Source organism: Haliotis cracherodii, unplaced genomic scaffold (assembly GCF_022045235.1).
Source record: "Haliotis cracherodii isolate W230 unplaced genomic scaffold, xgHalCrac1.p SCAF_10, whole genome shotgun sequence".
Classification (NCBI taxonomy): domain Eukaryota; kingdom Metazoa; phylum Mollusca; class Gastropoda; order Lepetellida; family Haliotidae; genus Haliotis; species Haliotis cracherodii.
In genome coordinates this window covers 24,673,648-24,693,696 of record NW_027266265.1, presented here as the reverse complement: position 1 = coordinate 24,693,696, position 20,049 = coordinate 24,673,648, and the positions used below count along the sequence as shown (strand labels likewise).

The 20,049-nt window shown below is 40.1% G+C and overlaps 1 protein-coding gene across 2 annotated transcripts in view; it reads left to right on the top strand.

Moving 5' to 3' along the window:
• LOC139454195 (E3 ubiquitin-protein ligase RNF31-like) overlaps positions 1 to 20,049 on the top strand; it is a 247,916-nt gene that overhangs the window by 59,825 nt on the left and 168,042 nt on the right. For both annotated transcript variants that reach the window (XM_071235763.1, XM_071235762.1), the window contains exons 6-7: positions 2,127 to 2,187; positions 18,903 to 19,107. In XM_071235763.1, coding sequence (XP_071091864.1) covers positions 2,127 to 2,187; positions 18,903 to 19,107 — 266 coding nt within the window. The remainder of the gene's footprint in view (positions 1 to 2,126; positions 2,188 to 18,902; positions 19,108 to 20,049) is intronic.

Here is a 20,049-nt window from a genome sequence, read left to right as displayed (position 1 = left end):
CCCTCTTTTAGGGCGTGTCTCTGTGTCTCCTGTTACCTTGTATAGGGGTTGTCAATGAATTTGTTATGATAACCCATTGATCAGACGAATGACCAATTAGTACGTAATTATTTTCAATAACAACATTTTACGCCACTTAATATGAAGCACAGTTACTTTTTTCCATTAGTATAGAATTGTTTATTGAACTTATTAAATCTTATAAAAGTGCTAAGATTCATGTTATTGTTTTATACATTTTATTCTTTTTCAATCCAAACACATACAGGAATACAGGATATTTTAAGACAGTAGACATGCACTGAAACACAAAAGAAACACAAGTTTTTGTAATAGTTCTAGTTTTTCTTTCAAGAGCAATTATAATTTATTTCATGGATTGTAATGGTAAGATGTCCATTTTATGAGTTAAGATCCATTTTTTATGAGTTCCTTGATATTGCAAGCCTCCAATACGCAGCACCTCATCCAGTCATGGGACGGATTCTAAGGTATCAATCTGGCAAAAGTGTTGAGAATTTTGGTCATGTTTTCAATATACATATAACGTCTTAAAGACCGTTTTGTGACAACCAACTGTATACTACTGACCTCCCGTGCATGTTCAAAGAGCCATTATTCTATGACCATACCAGCACATCTATCACCTACATCTCCCTGAGAAATTTCTGCTGGCCACCCAAACAGCACAACAAACTATCAGAGTTAACAAGTGCCCGATGTGCCCATGGTGGTACTGTGAGGTGCCAGCTTGCATCAAACCACCTCAGTTGTTGTAGTCCATCCCAGACCTAGGCACCGACCGACAGAACTGTATGCAATGGGCTACTTTGCATCAAACTGGCATTGTCAACAGTGGAGATGGGCTATGTTCTTGGATGAAAATAGTGTATGCATTTATCAGGCTGATGGCAGAGTTTGAATGTGATGTGTGGTGTGGAAAACGCTGTGAATGTTATGCTTATGAAAGTGCTAATTCATTTCATGTAATGAAGGTGTAATGCTGTAGTGAAGGCAGATGGTGATCACATGCTACTGAATCTCATTTATGGTTCTACAGTGATCCCTCGCTACAACGCTACCTTCGGGGTCCAAATAATTGATGAGTGTTGTACATGATCAGCGGTTTAACGAAGGTCGAGTCGTAGGTGGTAGATGAGCAACAAAACAGTATACATGCTCTGCCTACCTAACACGATCTACGTTGCACGTTTCAGAGTCTCAAAAAAGATTAGAATAGAAATTGTTTATGATTCATAGTGTAAAAAAAGATTTATCAAGTATTAATATACACTTTAAAAAACCAACACATATCCCTTCAGTGAACTCAGGTGAATAAACAGGTATAACAAACTTGGTCAATAAGAGTATGAAATTTGATATAAAACATCACTAGACATGATGATACACCATTTAAAATGTATTTCCTGCTCTCCAAGACATTGTTGTTATATGCAGAGATTAAGATTACCGTGTGTATTTTCTTGTAAACTAAGCTGGAAGTGGCAATCAGCTGTGCACGCGTTTCCTCCCAATCTACTGGTGTTTGAGTTAAAAAATACCCAATGATACAACTTCAAAGAATTTTGATGCAATGGCTGGAAAAAATTGTATCTGAAATTATTATTTTATCAGGAATAATATATTCCAATATTGTGTTATTTTAGTTGCAGCTTCCACCATATATACATAGAATTATAAGAACCATAAGTGTTTTACTTTGGTACAGATGGTATGCAGGATATTTTTTTGCATATGGAAATTTTTTGACCAGTCACCATAGGGACTTCCCGCGCTACATGTATTTCGATTGTGAAAACGTTATGTGGACATTTAATAGTCAAACTGCCTCAAACTGCCTGTAGTTAGAATGCAACTTTGCCTCTAATTGTTCATCAGTGTTTATTGAAATGTGAGAAAAGTGTGTGCCATGTGTGTTTACCTCTGACATTTACCCAAGTGTACTCTTCATCTCTCAAAAATAAACAACTGAACTATTTGATTCTTCACTTGCATTTCTTTTTAATTTCAGTATATATTTATGATAGTGGAAACTGTAAATGGGATTCAAACATTCAAGATCGTACTTGTAACAGACTTATGATGAAGCACTTTTCTATTTCTAGTTGATGCCTCAAGCAGAGGGAGGAGGTCAGGATCTGGCAACTTCAGTGTCACTTCAGAAATGTAAGTTCACCTTTATACAACACCTTCTGTGCTCTCATAATCCAAGCCATTCTATCAAAATTAATGGTTTTGGTTTTATTATAGAAACGGGCTCCGTCTGTCCGTCCGTCACGTTTCATTTCCGGAGCATAACTCATAAACCGTTCAATGTTTTTTCATCAAACTTTGCAGATCTGTCAGGTACATGCTGAACTGGTGCCTCTTGCTATTGAGAAATTTAGAAATTTTTATTTTTTACGTTTCCATGGCAACAAGATGGACTTAGGTTCTGTGAGGGTAGGGTTCGTTTCCGGAGCATAACTCATAAACAGTTCAATATTTTTTCATCAAACTTTGCAGGTCTGTCAGGTACATGCTGAACTGGTGCCTTTTGCTATTGAGAAATTTTAATTTTTTACGTTTCCATGGCAGCAAGAATGACTTAGGTACTGTGAAGGTAGGGTTCCTTTCCGGAGCATAACTCATAAACCGTTCAATATTTTTTCATCAAACTTTGCAGGTCTGTCAGGTACATGCTGAACTGGTGCCTTTTGCTATTTAGAAATGTTAGAAATATTTATTTTTTACGTTTCATGGCAACAAGATGGACTTAGGCTCTGTGAGGGTAGGGTTCGTTTCCGGAGCATAACTCATAAACCGTTCAATATTTTTTCATCAAACTTTGCAGGTCTGTCAGGTACATGCTGAACTGGTGCCTTTTGATGTTAAGAAATTTTAGAAATATTTATTTTTTACGTTTCCATGGCAACAAGATGGACTTAGGTTCTGAGAGGGTAGGGTTCTTTTTTTTTTTTTACAGTTTCCATGACAAGTTCCACCTCGGTTAAAAAAGGTTAGGGTTTGTTTAGATTTAATTATGTCATAAATTCTGCAACAGGGGCGGGGGATATAGCCACGTTAGTGGCAAACTCTTGTTGTATCTACTTCAAACCTTTCTTCAGCATATTATAACTTCTACCTCTGTAGAAGCAGCTAGTAGTATCACACATAAACAGAAGAAAAGTGAGGTAACAATTTCTTCAGATGATGACAAACAGATCCTTCGTGCTAGTGACCCTCTCACAGGTATCACACATGCAGACCTGCACACAGGACCAGGACTTCACGCAGCCCCAGACTTTTGCCCAGATGCAGGGCTTCACTCAGCCTCAGACCTTCACTGAACCCCTGCCATTCACGCAACCCACACCGTTTACGCAGGCTGCAGCATTTACACAGCACAGTCGTTCGTGCAGCCTCCTATGTTCACACAACCTTCTTTTTATAAGCAAAGTATCATGCCTCCTTCATCCATTGGCATTGTAGTTAATGTTACTCAGCAAGTGATCCTTGCTATGCTCCAACAATACACGCTCAACAATGCACCTACGCCGTCTACCACATCTACTCTTGTCTCTGACGACTTGTTGCACATTTCTCATTGCTCTCCTCACTCCAAACCCTCACGCCTGACAGGAAGAGTATGTGTTTGAGCCTTCTTTTGCTGAAACATCCTCACGTCATAAAGAAATACCTTCTATCTATGACAACCAGGAGTTGTTGATACATCCTCATGTCATGAGGAATACCTTCTATCTACATGGCCAGGAGTTGCAGATACATCCTCCCGTTATGAGGAATACCTTCTATATACACAGCCAGGAGTTGCTGATACATCCTCATGTCATGAGGAAGTACCTTCTCTCTACGACAACCAGGAGTTGCTGATACATCCTGACGTCATGAGGAAGTACCTTCTATCTACAGGCCAGGAGTTGCGGATACATCCTCCCGTCATGAGGAATACCTTCTATCTACACAGCCGGGAATTGCAGATACATCCTCATGTCATGAGGAATACCTTCTATCTACACGGCCAGGAGTTGCGGATACATCCTCATGTCATGAGGAATGCCTTCTATCTACGACAACCAGGAGTTGCTGATACATCCTCACGTCATGAGGAAGTACCCTCTATCTACACGGCCAGGAGTTGCAAATACATCCTCATGTCGTGAGGAATACCTTCTATCTACACGGCCAGGAGTTGCGGATACATCCTCATGTCATGAGGAATACCTTCTATCTACGACAACCAGGAGTTGCTGATACATCCTCTCGTCATGAGGAAGTACCTTCTATCTACATGTTCAGGAGTTGCAGATACATCCACACATCATGAAGAAGTACCTTCTATCTACACGGCCAGGAGTTGTGGATACATCCTCACATCATGAGGAAGTACCTTCTATCTACACGGCCAGGAGTTGCGGATACATCCTCCCGTCATGAGGAATACCTTCTACCTACACAGCCGGGAATTGCAGATACATCCTCATGTCATGAGGAATACCTTCTATCTACACGGCCAGGAGTTGCGGATACATCCTCATGTCATGAGGAATGCCTTCAAACTACATGGCCGGGAGGTGCGGATACCTCCTCAACTCATGAGGAATACCTTCTTACTACACGGCCAGGAGTTGCTGATACATCCTCACGTCATGAGGAATACCTTCTATCTACACGGCCAGGAGTTGCAAATAACATCCTCATGTCATGAAGAATACCTTCTATCTACACGGCCAGGAGTTGCAGATACATCCTCATGTCATGAGGAATACCTTCTATCTACCGTATATGACCACGGATAAGCCGACCACGTAGATAAGCCGAGGTGTTAACTTGACCATTGAAATACGAAAGAAAATGATATTACCCACAGATAAGCCGAACCAGGAATTGAAAGGCAAAAAACACTGCGAAGTCGGACTGCAAGACATGTGCCGGTACTCGCAGATATTCAAAAATATAAGATGAAAAACGTTGTAATTATATTGAAAAAGTCATTATTATTTCTAATAAAGATTTAACAAACCAGTCATCCACTTTCATAATGAGGGAAGCTGTTTCTCTTGTCTTTTTTAATCTCATAATGATCGTTATATGTTGCCATCAACAACGAAGCGCCATTTTGTGAATCGGTGTATATAGAATTATGAACCGGTGAGAAAATATATCAGCTAGAGCGAAGACTCGCAATTTGAATTCAGCATTGTGAGCATGGCGTTTTCGTTTCTAACTCATAATGAGAATGTCAGTCAGTAAAAATATACCAACTTTTATAACCCCCTTTACACCACTATTGTATGTTAATCCAATTGAACTAAATTAACTATCATACTATGAACACATTAAATGACCATAACTTACTCACAGGCTTCTCCAGTTTATTAAACTAATCTCTCGAAAACAAAGGAATTAAGCCCCTACTCCCAACACGATCGCTAAGCACCCACAACTTGAAAATGTTTGTGTAAACAACATGACAATACCAATCGGCCCGTTATTATCAATGCACATTTCCTTGTGTACCGTGTTGCTTTTTAAACAACAGGAAGCAATCACAGTGGTCACCGTTTGTGATGTCACAGGAAACAGCTGATCATAAGTTTTTGCAAATGGCGAACATCTACGTTAGAGAGGATATTAACTACGAGGAAGTTAAAGTAAACACTCCTAATCTAGAAGCTAATGGAATCCAAGTCACCATCAATAACCAAAAAATAAAAATCATTAACATCTATCACTCAACACTAAAACCAATTAAAGATACAGACCTAGATATCCTTTACCAATTAGGAAATAAATCAACCATCTTCCTAGGAGACTTCAATGCCCATCATCCTACCTGGGGCATTGCAGATAAACTAGAAAACCATGGACAACTAATATCAGAGTGGATCGAAAAAAAATGACCTAATACTATTAAACAATAACCAACCAACTAGATACGACAAAACCCACCACACCATGTCGGCTATCGACTTAACAATATGTACGCCAGACTTAGCACAAAGTCTGATGTGGGACGTCCACCCAGTACCTCTAGGCAGCGACCACTTTCCCATAAATATAACCCTAGGAAATATAAAAATACCAAATCAAACCCCTAAACAGGAACCTAAATTTCAGTACAAAAACGCCAACTGGGACCAATTCCAAGAATTATGCAACAAAGCTAATCTAAACGATTTAGAAACAACAGACCCCGAAACATTCTGTCAAAACCTAACTAACTTCATAATCAACGCAGCCAAATCCGCAATCCCCTTCAAATCATCCAACCCAGGAAAACCCACTGTCCTTCGGTGGAATGAGGAAATAGAGCTAACTAGACTAAAACGCAAATCAGCTTTCAACAGAGCTAAACGAGACCCCGCTCATCTCAAAACAGCTCATGAACTTAACCACCAAGTGCAAAACCTAGTTAAAACTGCTAAAACCAAAAACTGGAAAAAATTCTGCGAGGAGCTAAATCACCACACCGACGCTAGGAAGGTGTGGCGCAAAATTCACGCCATCCGAGGCATCAAACGGCACAAAAAAAGCCCCAATATAAACAACTCAACTAACCCCACCCAAAAGGCCAACAACCTAGCCAAACACTTCTCTAAAGTTAGCAGCAACAGTAACTTCAGTAAGAAATTCCAAGATAAACTAAATAAAGAAACCAAATTCTCCAAAGAAAACAGACAAGACAACCTAGAAATAAATCAACCTTACACCATAGAAGAACTAAATCACGTACTAAACAATAGAAAAAAAGGAACAGCCCCTGGCCTAGACCTCACCTCTTACCAAATAATCAAACACTTACCTACCAAACTACTACAAACTTTACTTAAACTATACAACCTAGTCTACCTAAACGGACAGGTCCCATCCTCATGGAAGGAAGCTCTAGTAATCCCAATACCTAAACCAAATAAACCAGCAGATCAGGCAAACTCCTATAGGCCCATCTACCTAACCTCAAATCTCTGCAAAATAATGGAACTTATGACTAAAAATAGGCTACAGCACTACCTAGACCAAAACAACATCATAAATCCTGACCAAAGCGGCTTCACTCCTGGCCGATCAACCCTCGATAACCTTGCCCGACTAGAACAGGATATAAAAACAGGACAGCTAAACAAGCAATACACCATAGGCATATTCCTCGACTTCTCTAAAGCTTTCGATATGGTATGGCACCACGGGCTAATACAAAAACTAAAAAAAAATAGGACTAAAAGGTCAAATAATAAACTTCATCCAAGATTTCCTAAACAATCGCAAAATTACCGTGGGTATAGACCATACACTATCGGACCAGTGTCCCCTAGAAAATGGCACTCCCCAGGGCAGCATCCTCAGCCCAACCCTCTTCAATATAATGATAAATGATCTATTCGAGGGCTTATCCCCTAAACTAAACACTTCAAAATTCGCGGATGACGGAGCCCAATGGATCCGCACTAAAAGCATTAAAATGGCAGAAAACTTAATCCAAAAATCTCTAAATAAAATACAACAATGGGCAGACAAATGGGGCTTCTCCCTTAACTCAGATAAAACAACAGGAGTAGTATTCAAACATAAAAACATGAAACCTGCCTACCCAATCCTCCAGCTAAACAACCAAACAATCAAATTCCAAAAACAAACAAAATTCTTAGGACTTATTTTCGATCAACACCTCACCTGGGAGGCTCACGTCCAAAACCTAAAAACTAGATGCAGCAAAGACCTTAACACATTAAGATGTCTCACCGGCTCTAACTGGGGAGCCTCCAAAGATACCCTCCTCTCACTATATACAACACTAATTAGATCAAAACTAGACTACGGCTGTGCCATATACAATACCCTAAACATCTCTCTTTCTAAAAAACTTGACTCAATACAATATCAGGCTCTCAAACTAATTACACGCACCCAACATGGCACCTCCTACACCTCACTTCAGGCCCTTACAGGAGAAATGCCACTAAATCTACGCAGGGAACATCTAAGCCTTAATTTCTGGGCCGCGTCCCAAACAAACCCTCTCATCCAAAACCTAATTAACCAAAACATTAGCCCAAGAAACCAAGCTCTAGCTCGCAAACACCCCATACTCACCCCAATATCCCAAAGAATAACTAACTACCTCAATGAACACCAAACTCAAAATCTTAAACAAAACTGCAAAAAATCAAATATCTTCACCCCTAAACTCAAAATACCCCAAATAGACACAACGCTAGCTAACCAAATAAATAAACAAACCGACCCAAACATAGCTAAAACCACCACACTTGCATACATACACGAAAATTGGCCAAATTGGTGTCACATATACACTGACGGATCTTCAGACCCGATCTCCAACCACACAGGCTTCGGAGTCCATACCACACAACCAGTTATATCCACACAATCTTACCGACTCCCTAACAACCAATCTATATTCACGGCCGAACTTATGGGCATGGCCTCAGCCCTGCATAACCAACAATCTAAAAACAAAACAAAAATCCTAATTCTCACTGACTCCCTTAGTGGACTACAAGCCCTCCAAAACAAAAATACCAAAAAACGACCTAAATTAATAAACCAAATACTTAAAAGCTCCAACGACCTAACAAAAGCAGGCAAACAAATAACCTTCTTGTGGATCCCCGCCCACGTAGGAATTTACGGCAACGAGAGCGCCGATAAAGCAGCTAAATTATCTCTCAAAATACCAGAAATAAGCCTAAACCTACCCATCTCAAAATCAGAAATTAAAAGTGTAAACAAACAAAAATAACCAAAAAATGGCATAATCAATATCAAAACTCAAATAGCCAAATCAAAAAAGTGCTCAGAAAACCACTAGCCAAACCTAAAATCCTACACCCCTCTAAAAAAATTGACAGATTAATTACAAAACTCCGAACAGGACACACTAACCTAAATAACCACCTAAAACAACTTAAAAGACACACCACAGGCAACTGCCCCCACTGCAAACAACCCGAAACCACAGAACACGCACTCATTCACTGCACCCACTATCAAACACACAGAACCACACTACAAACCACCCTCAATCTAAATAAGGTTCCTACTCTAGATGAAATACTAAACCCTCAAAATAAACTAGAAAACTTCAAGGCCCTAGCCGTATTCCTAATCAAAACAGACCTAATTAAGCGCATCTAAAAATTAATTAATCTACCAATCCAAAATCCAATAAACATACAAACACCCACCTTACCCGGCTCCCTCAGTTCCCTCCTCCACCCACCTCGGCATCTATTCCAAATTTAAAAATTTCAAAAAATCAATATAAGCAACCTCTAAAAGCCCCCTCTTGGGTTGCACACACCACTTTCACCCTTCTCGGAATACACTAAATGGTCCGGCCAGGCCCGTGTGCGAAATACGCTGTAGTCGGAAAGCGCACGTTAAATCTTCTATATCAGTCAGTCAGAACAGAATAACTCGCCGATACAGTTGTATATTTGCCTCTTTCAATAAAGGTAGACACTTGTTCACTATCAATTTATGAACTTTGCAAAACGTATGTAATAGCTATTGGCGATTGCATCTGGGGATTATATATTATAGCTGTGAATTACATATATTGTTACATGTAAAGATTGTGGAGTTTATGAAGAACGATAAACTTTGAACATTCAATTGAAAACTTATTATCGGAAATATAGTAACATGCATAACATTTTTTTAATAATGACAACATTAGTGTATAATAATAACTTTATTGATAATTCATAACAATAATGGCTGTAGTCGTGGCAACTTCCAAACTTTCGGGAAGTTGTAATCTATCGGACCGTCATTCAGGCGATGTTTGTGACAGATCACGATCTGAAAAATACTATCATGAAAGTGTATCCCATGGATAAGCCGACCCCTTTCTACAGAATCTTTTTTCTGGTCCTCAAAATTCGGCTTATACGCAGTCATATACGGTACATGGCCAGGAGTTGCGGATACATCCTCATGTCATGAGGAATACCTTCTATCTACACGGCCAGTAGTTGCGGATACATCCTCATATCATGGGGAAATATCTTCTCTCTACGATAACCAGGAGTTGCTGATACATCCTGACATCATGAGGAAGTACCTTCTATCTACATGTTCAGGAGTTACGGATACATCCTCACATCATGAAGAAGTACCTTCTATCTACACGGCCAGGAGTTGCTGATACATCCTCATGTCATGAGGAATACCTTCTATCTACACGGCCAGTAGTTGCGTATACATCCTCATATCATGAGGAAATATCTTCTCTCTACGACAACCAGGAGTTGCTGATACATCCTGATGTCATGAGGAAGTACCTTCTATCTACATGGCCAGGAGTTGCGGATACATCTTCACGTCATGAGGAATACCTTCTATCTACATGGCCAGTAGTTGCAGATACATCCTCATATCATGAGGAAGTACCTTCTCTCTACGATAACCAGGAGTTGCTGATACATCCTGACGTCATGAGGAAGTACCTTCTATCTACACGTTCAGGAGTTGCGGATACATCCTCACATCATGAAGAAGTACCTTCTATCTACACGGCCAGGAGTTGTGGATACATCCTCATGACATGAGGAATACATTCTATCTACACGGCCAGTAGTTTCGGATACATCCTCATATCATGAGGAAATATCTTCTCTCTACGACAACCAGGAGTTGCTGATACATCCTGATGTTATGAGGAAGTACCTTCTATCTACACGTTCAGGAGTTATGGATACATCTTCACGTCATGAGCAAGTACCTTCTATCTACACGGCCAGTAGTTGCGGATACATCCTCATGTCATGAGGAATACCTTCAAACTACACGGCCGGGAGGGGCGGATACATCCTCATGTCATGAGCAAGTACCTTCTATCTACACGTTCAGGTGTTGCGGATACATCCTCATGTCATGAGGAATACCTTCAAACTACACGACTGAGAGTTGCGGATACATCCTCACATCATGAGGAATACCTTCTATCTACACAGCCAGGTGTTGCGGATACATCCTCCCGTCATAAGGAAATACCTTCTATCTACACGTTCAGGAGTTGCGGATACATCCTCACATCATGAAGAAGTACCTTCTATCTACAAGGCCAGGAGTTGCGGATACATCTTCATGTCATGAGGAATACCTTCTTTCTACACAGCCAGTAGTTGCAGATACATCCTCATGTCATGAGGAAATAGGAGGGGCGTTCAATAAGTTTTTCAACTTGGGCATTTCTGTCTACACAAACAATGTCAACTTTTGGCAGGTGTGACACTAGTCATAATATCAGGTTGACATGTGTCATAACAAGTTCCAGACACAACAATAAGTTAGAAGTGATGGTTTCATTCACCTAAGGATGATCACAATCATGGATTCTCTCAAACATAACCATGCGCTGTAATAAAGTTCCTCACCAAGGAGGGATGCAAAGCAAAAGAAATCCATGATCGCATGTGTACAGTGATGGGTAAAGATACTCCTGACTATTCCACAGTTTGCCGTTGGTCTCTACAGTTTAAAAGGGGTAGGGAGTCCATAGTTAATGACCAAAGGTCAGGCAGGCCTTGAGATGCCACCCAACCGGAAACCCTTGCTGCTATAGAAAGAAGAATTTTGTCTGACCGACGAGTGAAAGTATCTGAACTTTCTAGGTATTCCAAATATCAGTTGGAACTGTAGTAATCATTATTCATGAGCATCTTGGTATGTCCAAGGTATCTGCAAGATGGGTACCTAGAAACCTCAGAGCTCAAGATCACCATCAGAGATCAGAAAGTTGTCAGGACCTCTTGGATCTCTATACTGCTGATGAAGCCAGATTTCTTTCTTGTCTAGTGACAGGTGATGAAACATGGATCCACCACTGGGACCCAGAAACTAAATTGGAATCCATGCAATTGAAGCACCCCAATTCTCCGCCTCCGAGGAAGTTTCACACTCAACCATTGGCTGGCAAGGTAATGGCCCCCATAATTTGGGATGCAAGAGGCATATTACTGATTGATTACATGCCACCAAAAACTACAATCAATGGACAGTATTATGTCATTGTGATGAAAGAATTGCGAAAAATCTATTCGCCAGAAATGCCGTGGGATGTTAACATGTGGTATTCTACTTTAGCATGACGCTCCGGTTCCCAAGTCGAGAATTGCACAGGCCGCCATATGGATTTGAACAGTTAAATCACCCCCCCTCCAGCCCAGACTAAGCCCTCAGTGACTATTTCCTGTTCCGGCAAATGAAATCTGCCCTACGTGGAAGACGCTTCCTGGATGATGAGGACATAAAGGCTGCCACAGAAATGTGGTTAGGGGGCCAATCTGCGGATTCTATAAAAGCGGTATTAAAAGCTTGAAGGACAAATGGAATAAGTGTATTGAGGTGAATGGAGATTATATTGAAAAATAAAAGTGCAAAAGATATTCTGCGAGTTGGTCTTATATTGAAGTTGCAAAACTTATTGAACGCCAGGAGTTGCTGATACATCCTCATGTCATGAGGAAGTACCTCCTATCAAGACGGCCAGGAGGTGCAGACATGGATCACTGACAGTCTTCCCATCTCCTCTCCCTCCAAGGATCTACCTTCTACTGATACTCATGGTATCTATTGCGACAACCTCAAGTCTCTTACCCTGCCGCCAACTCAATCTACCATACAAGTTATAAAGAATATTAACACATCCTTCACCAAGTCTACCAGAACTCACCGTTTACAAACCCCTCATATCAACCCTAAGAAGTTTCCCTTGTATGGCATGACACTGTTCTTACGGGCTCTGGAGTTAGGACAAAAAACTGTAATTTATTATAGGACACAAATAGTAAAACCTACAGAGTTGAGGACAAATAGCTCACACAACTGGACACAACAATCAGACGAGCTTTCCTGGGATTGACATGTTGCATTCTATTAATGAAGCAATGCCCTCTTGCCTCATGATCTACAATCCGACAGCGAGCGTATACTACTGTTACCTATGGTCAACCATAGTTTCAGGGATCCATTTCTGACCAAATCAGTTCTGTTTCAACCTGACTTACACTGTTCCGTCGTCAAGGGTAAGTCTCTAACACTTCTGGTCAGACCTACATGAGGTGAAGTACAATGGGGTTTATTGTCGCATTCAAGATTATTGCACTTATATAGATACATGCATGTATGTGTGTGTGTGGCTGCTTGTACTAGTCCGGAATAAAGCCGATTTTATAGTGCTAGCCCACTGAGATACCATGCTGCAGTTTAACATGAATACCCCACCCAGACACAGTATACTGACTCCCAAGCGGACCAGTCCTTGTTTTAGCCCGCATAAGAACAAGTACCATTTTTTAACGTCTTTTGGTGTGACATGGCAAGGGATCACACCCTGGACCTTCTGCTCTCCAGGTGGAGGCTATACGACTAGACCACAATTTTAAGGCAGTCAAAACTCTAGATGAAGCCTCTCTTAGGCCAACCTTGGGTTTCCCCTACAATCTTCAACGGTCAGATCTGTGGTGTACAGGATTCCAAGGACCAGATGTTAATTAAGTCTGTCCAAACCATGACCTCTACAATTAAACAGTCCACACAAAAGACCCAATTCCAAGAGCTGTTTCTTGGGAATACAGAAGGCTAAAGACAAGAAATTCTCAGATATCAGTCTGGCTGTGGCTGCGGCTCCAGAGGAGGCCACCCCTACCGATGAAGAACGACCGTCACTACCAATGGGCAGTCCTGCCATTTGACATACCTGGACGTAGGCATTCAGGCACATCAACAGACCAATCTACACAGATGGCAGTTGAACTTCACACTGAAATCATTAACCAAACTAGGATGGCTCATCTATTATCAGAAATTCGATCTTCAAGATCAACAGATGAAATCCCCACCATGCGACTTAAACATCTTACCAGTGACCCCTAGAAGAAACTGCATTCAACATCTGACACAGAAAACTTTGTTTTTACTGGCCTTAGCTATGCCTGCCAGAATGTCAGAAATCCATGCCATAGGTTTCAGCCGCAGCTAGATTGACAATGGCGACAATTTATCAGCCCATCTTGATTTTATCATCAAGTATCAACTTCTAGGTTAACTGCTAGGTCCACATTCCATCTTTATCTTCTATACTTGGTTCTGAAGATACGGAATATTTATCACTGTGTCCAATCAGAGCCTTACATATTTATTTACAAAGGATGCATGAGGTCAGAGATCTCGCTTCCACATTAGTGCTCCATGGCAACTGCTCCATTTCAACTAAAAAGGAAGGATGTTTCTGAAATCTGACACATTTTTTGCCAACCACTATCTTCCAGACATTGCCACAGGAGATATTCACCAATTCTGACTCTTAGTGGTTGCTCAACAATTGACAGTACCCAATCAAAGATAGCCAAAATCTACTCTCCCAAAATCACAGTTGACTTATTGAAGTCAGGTTACTGACTTGCAGATTGTGTTAAGATTAAAGCCTTTTCTCAACACAAGAATCGTTCCAAGTAAGGTGCAATATAATTGTATGATATTCTAAGTCCACGAAATCTCTTGATTTTCTCCTTCTCTCACAAGTATGGAGGTGGTGCCCCACTTCAGATTGATGTCCAAGAAGTAAGAAGACGTTCCCATGGGTTAATTGAACAATCATGATTAGACCGTACAGTGGATCCCATAAACAACCGTGGGATTCAAGCGATTAGTACGAGTCAGGATAATGTAAAATATGTATTTTTAGCGTAAAAAATCAGTTAGATTTATCCTGACTCATACGCTACCTTTTCAGAATGAGGTGAGATAAGCAATTCGTATAAGTCAAGATGAAAAATAGGGTCGACTGCAGTATTTGTGTGCCCAAACCGGAACAAACGTTTTCACTTTTTTACAGAAGTTGTCGAATGAAAAATGTTCCATGCATGTGAAGTTTGTTATTTACAGTCAAAGCGAGAGGATTTGTAGGCTGCCATTTTTCCTTCGAACACTGTCTGCAGTTCAGTATTTTCTTACACAGATAACACACTGGGGGTTTAACTACCAAAGTAAAAAACGGGTGTTAAAGGGTGGTGTAACTCCCCTTTTTTCAAATACATGGCACAACAGTAAGTTCATTCTGTCTCTAGAACAATATATTTTCTTGGGCGGAAAACACAGCGGGGTTCAAGGCAGGTACAACTCCACCTTTATAAAAAAATTAAAGTAAAATACGGGGGGTAAATGGGGGCCGACCCCCCCCCTTTTGTCTAATAAATCGCACTACTGTATAACTTCATAGGAAAATGATCATCGATAGATACTTTCTTATTCAAACAAATAATTTGAGACTTTGAATTCGTCTTGACTGTCAAATAAGTCTGTGGATCCATCTAGACTTAGTTAAATTTCTTTTTCTGCTTCTTTTTCATCTTTTTCTTAAACGATCATTATGCTTCTAAGTTCTAATAAATGTAAACACAGCTCATGAACTAAGAAACTGAATAAAATGATCAGCTGAACAACTGAAATATTTCTTTTCTGATAATGTGAACAAAATGTTTGTCATACATTCCCGCATTCATCCCATACCTATGCCAAGATGTCTTCACTGCTCTCTAAGTCGAATTTGCTTTATTTGTACAAGCCACAGTTTATGAATTTACAAGTTATGAGCGAGAGTTGCTTTCGTAATAACAAGTCCAGATCAGACACATGACATCTTACGTCATTTATGTCCCGCCCTTAAACAACACGAAGTCGACACCAAGTTAATTTGACTTCACTTTCTATCGTAAAACTCTTGGCCCCCACAGGGGTGAAGTTTTAGACCATACTTTTCACATCCAGCTCATATTTGGTGTCCTTTTTGCTCACAAATGCCCCCAAACGGATTTTTGCAAGCCAGCGAGTGTGCACTTATATATAAGCAAAGCTGTCTTTCGGGAGCAGTTTCCATGTGGAAACCCCCGAAGTGGGGACCCAAATACTGCAGTTGACACGAAAAATACATAATCTATTTGTCATTCAACTTATTATATCTTACCTTCTTTACAAATCAGTCATTTATGTCAAGGTAATTGTGAAAAGTAGTAGCATCATACTTTCTCATAAATCCATCACAGAGATTATTGCAATCAGAGGATATCTATAATGTACAATGGGAATGCTTTAAAGCCCCACCCTGACTCTAAATAGCCTGTAAGGTGGCAATTTTGAACAGTGACTGACAATGTAAACACAACCGAGTGTCTGGAGAAGCTTTTTGAAAACTGTACACAAACAAGATCACCATTGACCATCAAACTTCGTATTAACTTGAATGACAAACCTAGGATACCACAAATGGCTCCATATCTAGATATACCGTATTCGACGTAATAAGCGCCCAGGCCGCTCTCAAAATTAGAAATAGGGGGCTCTTATTAGAATATTATTTTGGTGGACAAAACAGAGTTGAAAGATAAATTTCGTGGTTTATGCTGACAGCCTGAAATGTTTATATACGACAGATATATTTTTCCAGAACCTAATTGCCCATAATTAAGGGTGCATATAACACACTAGTGCGTATTATACACAAATAAATAAGTCTTGTGTACATTGATCAATCGGAAGGGGTGCTAATTGGGATTGTTCACTAGCCAATATGTTATTATCCCCATGGGCGCTTATTAGAGCGGGGTGCTTATTACGTCGAATACGGTAAGTGAATAATTATTCTATAGTTTAATTATAGAAAATTGAATTGATCGTGTTTGGTGTCTGCATCAATCACAGTGGGCGGAGCTTATTGTGGGTTGCGCTATAAATAGCAAAGTGCCACACAAAAATGTTTTGTTGCTCATACTGAAGACAAGTGAACTTGCAAAAGTCTTGAGAGTTGTAAGCAGCATTCAAACTTGGATGCGTTCATGGACCGTGTTTTATAAAGTAATAAAAGAAATCTGCAGTGCAATCAAAAAGTACCATGCACAGGATGTTTTTTAATAATTGTATTCACAAAAACATTTCTTTTCTAAAAATGCAAATCAATTTATTAATTCACCCAAGGTCGTAACCCTGATCACGTGGTGGGTATTTCGAAGGAATATTGTGATGACGCTGTGAATGAGGCTGTGTATTACATCGTTGAAATCAACTGACCAGGAAGATTGTTGAGGCATTGACATTATGACAGATGTTTGTCATGGATGGAGAAACAATGCATCCGAGAGAAACATTGTTGCTTTAAGCTTTGAGACCAAACATGTGTTCATGCCGAAGTAGTTTACAAGAGATGATCTGTGTAGCCAGCGACCTGAATAATCTTGATGAAAATAATGTTGATATCCATGTTCACGCACATGACAGAATTAATGTGAACAAATATTTATCTGAACATCGTTTCGAAGTGTGTGAGGCTGTCATGTTTTATCTCCATTCCGACGTGAAATAATATAAAGTTTTCGTGTCTCAATCTTTCCTGCCGCTGTGGAAAATTTTGCATTGATCTAATAAAAGAAATACTACTAGATCTACCATTGCATCGTCGTATAAGAACCAGGTCAACTTTATCTTTCTTCAGTTGTTTATTAAAGTTTTGTTTCTGAAGCAAAGCGACTCGATCAACATCATAAATTTATTCATAGACTAGATTCTAGTACCAAGTGTTTAAACTTTTTTTTTAAATGTCATAAAATAACTTACACAGTCATTGAAAGACATTTTTTAATAAGTAATATATTTTATTATTTTGTCTCTAGTTAGTTGAGGCTTCTGGGGAGAAACACATACATAAAATATGGATGGCCTTATGCAAATGACACTTTGCATGCCAATCAACTGGGAATCTGGGTCACTGGGACCCGCCAAGTTTCACGAAATCGAGTGACTTAGGCATGAGGAGCTTTCAGAAAAGTGTGAATCACATTGCTGGGCATTCTACCATGAATTTGGAATTTACTCGATTCTGATTGGTCAATCAGAGGCTATTAAATCACAATAAACCCCCTCTGATTGAAACAGCTGGTTTGACGGCCGCATCACCGCGGAAGCTAACATTCATAGAATAGTACTATTTTCAATCATTGTCGGTAGGCATATTTAAATAATTATATCTACAATGACCGGTTACAAAATTCACAGATGCGGTTACTACAATATTCAAAGGTTGTGTGGCAATACATTTCATGCAGAAAAACATGACAGAAATCAACAAAGGGAATGTATTTACGTTTTGGAGACACCAGAGAGCTTGGAATTTTGGCGGTTTTCTATATACGACTGTGACGTCATATCTTTTGCGTCACAATGAGCGATATGACGTCATAATGGTGAAGTGCGATGTAGATCGAAAGCCTTTCAAAGCTTGCTTTGTTTTCTTTAGGGATGCCCACCTCATGTTAGCTTACCAAGTTGCCATGCTTATATGCTTTCAATGCCTGTCATATGTTCGAGTGAAGTATTACGGTGTAAGCAAACTGCAGGGTTAAATCTACAGGTAACCTAGCTCTACATTGAAAACACAGTATGTTTATCTCCTAAATGAAAACGTGACGGAAACGACAAAAAAATGCTTTCATCACTTGAAAATATTTTTGATCATTATCAGGGTTTTTTAGACGATCGTTGTCATCCAGATTCCAGATGAAGGCAAGATGAACACACTGAAAAAAACTCTGTTGACATCACTGATTGACGTATATATTGTGAGAAAAGTTATTCATAAACTGCAGATATACCGTTCACCACAGGATTACGTTTGGTACTGAGATACATATTATGAGGCCCCATGCAACTCATGCTTGCCTTAAAAGGCGACTTTGCTTGTCGACTAAAGGCGACTAAAGGGTTCGGGGGGATTTTTGTGCATAATGCTATATGTTGCATCCCTCATATTAAATATAAATCAAAGACTATAAAGTACCATTCCCTATATATATGTATTCCAGTGTGTGACATATGTGGAGATCAAGAAGCAACAAAACTGTGCAGTAGTTGTGACTATAAGCTGCTCTGTGCGCAATGTGATGACATGTGGCACAAACATCCACGTCGACAGAACCACCAACGTGATCTCACCTCGCCTTCAAAGTCCAAAGAGAACCCCTTGCAGGCTTCTGCTACCATTCAAGGACCATATGGCATACAGGCCAGGTAAGTGCACAAGTCTTAGAATGCAAAATCTCTGTAACATCATCAGTACCAGAAATCTTGTACTTCTGCTGTATTCACACTGAACAGAATGTCATGAAAAGAAATCCTGTTAAATGTCTACTATCCATAACCAGTTGAGATACCAAAAGTATCTCCCTTCATAAACCTTTCACTTCTTTCCTGTGTGTGCTAATTTCAGTTTACAAGAAGATTAGATCGTGCTTCTTACTTGCATGGATTAGTTTACCTGAGGTATTTAGTTTCATAGGTGTAAATATTTTGTGTGGAACAAGAATGGTGTCTCCTCCACCCAACTGTAAGGCGTGTTGGCACATTTCCTGCCAAAAGTGCCAATATGTTTAATGTTCAGAGGTGTCCAGATGCACCCAGTGTACTTCTCTCCCACGGGATGATTTTCTCAAGGTCACTAAATCCTGGATGATGTAAAAAGCAGCCAAGAAGAAGGTGGTGATTCTGACTACACACAGACCAGAATGTGGGCATCTTCATAGGAAGCAGGAGGACAAGCTCAGTCCTCCCACAGACGGATGCCACACCTCAATTTTCTTGTGAGAGAGTAAATGAAAGATCAGCAGGAAAGCATGCAGGCTATGCTGGACAAGCACCTGGCCTCGGTCCACCAATGGGAAGTTACTTCACCATTGGATTGGGTCAAGAGTGGCAATTGGTTCCACAGATGAAAGTCTACCCACCACTATGATAGGATGTGGAGCTCGATTTTCTCTTTCAGAGTCAGTTTCTCATGGCCGACTAACACTTGATAGATAGGTGGGGCCACTTTCATAATTGAAAGACAGGGCATGGGGCAGTTTCCAACCACTTCCACAAGACCTCTAACATTAATTACCATTGCTGCATGGAGTGTCAGGAAACGACCTGTTAGTGCCACAGTCACCAGTATGGGTATCATTAGTTTGGATC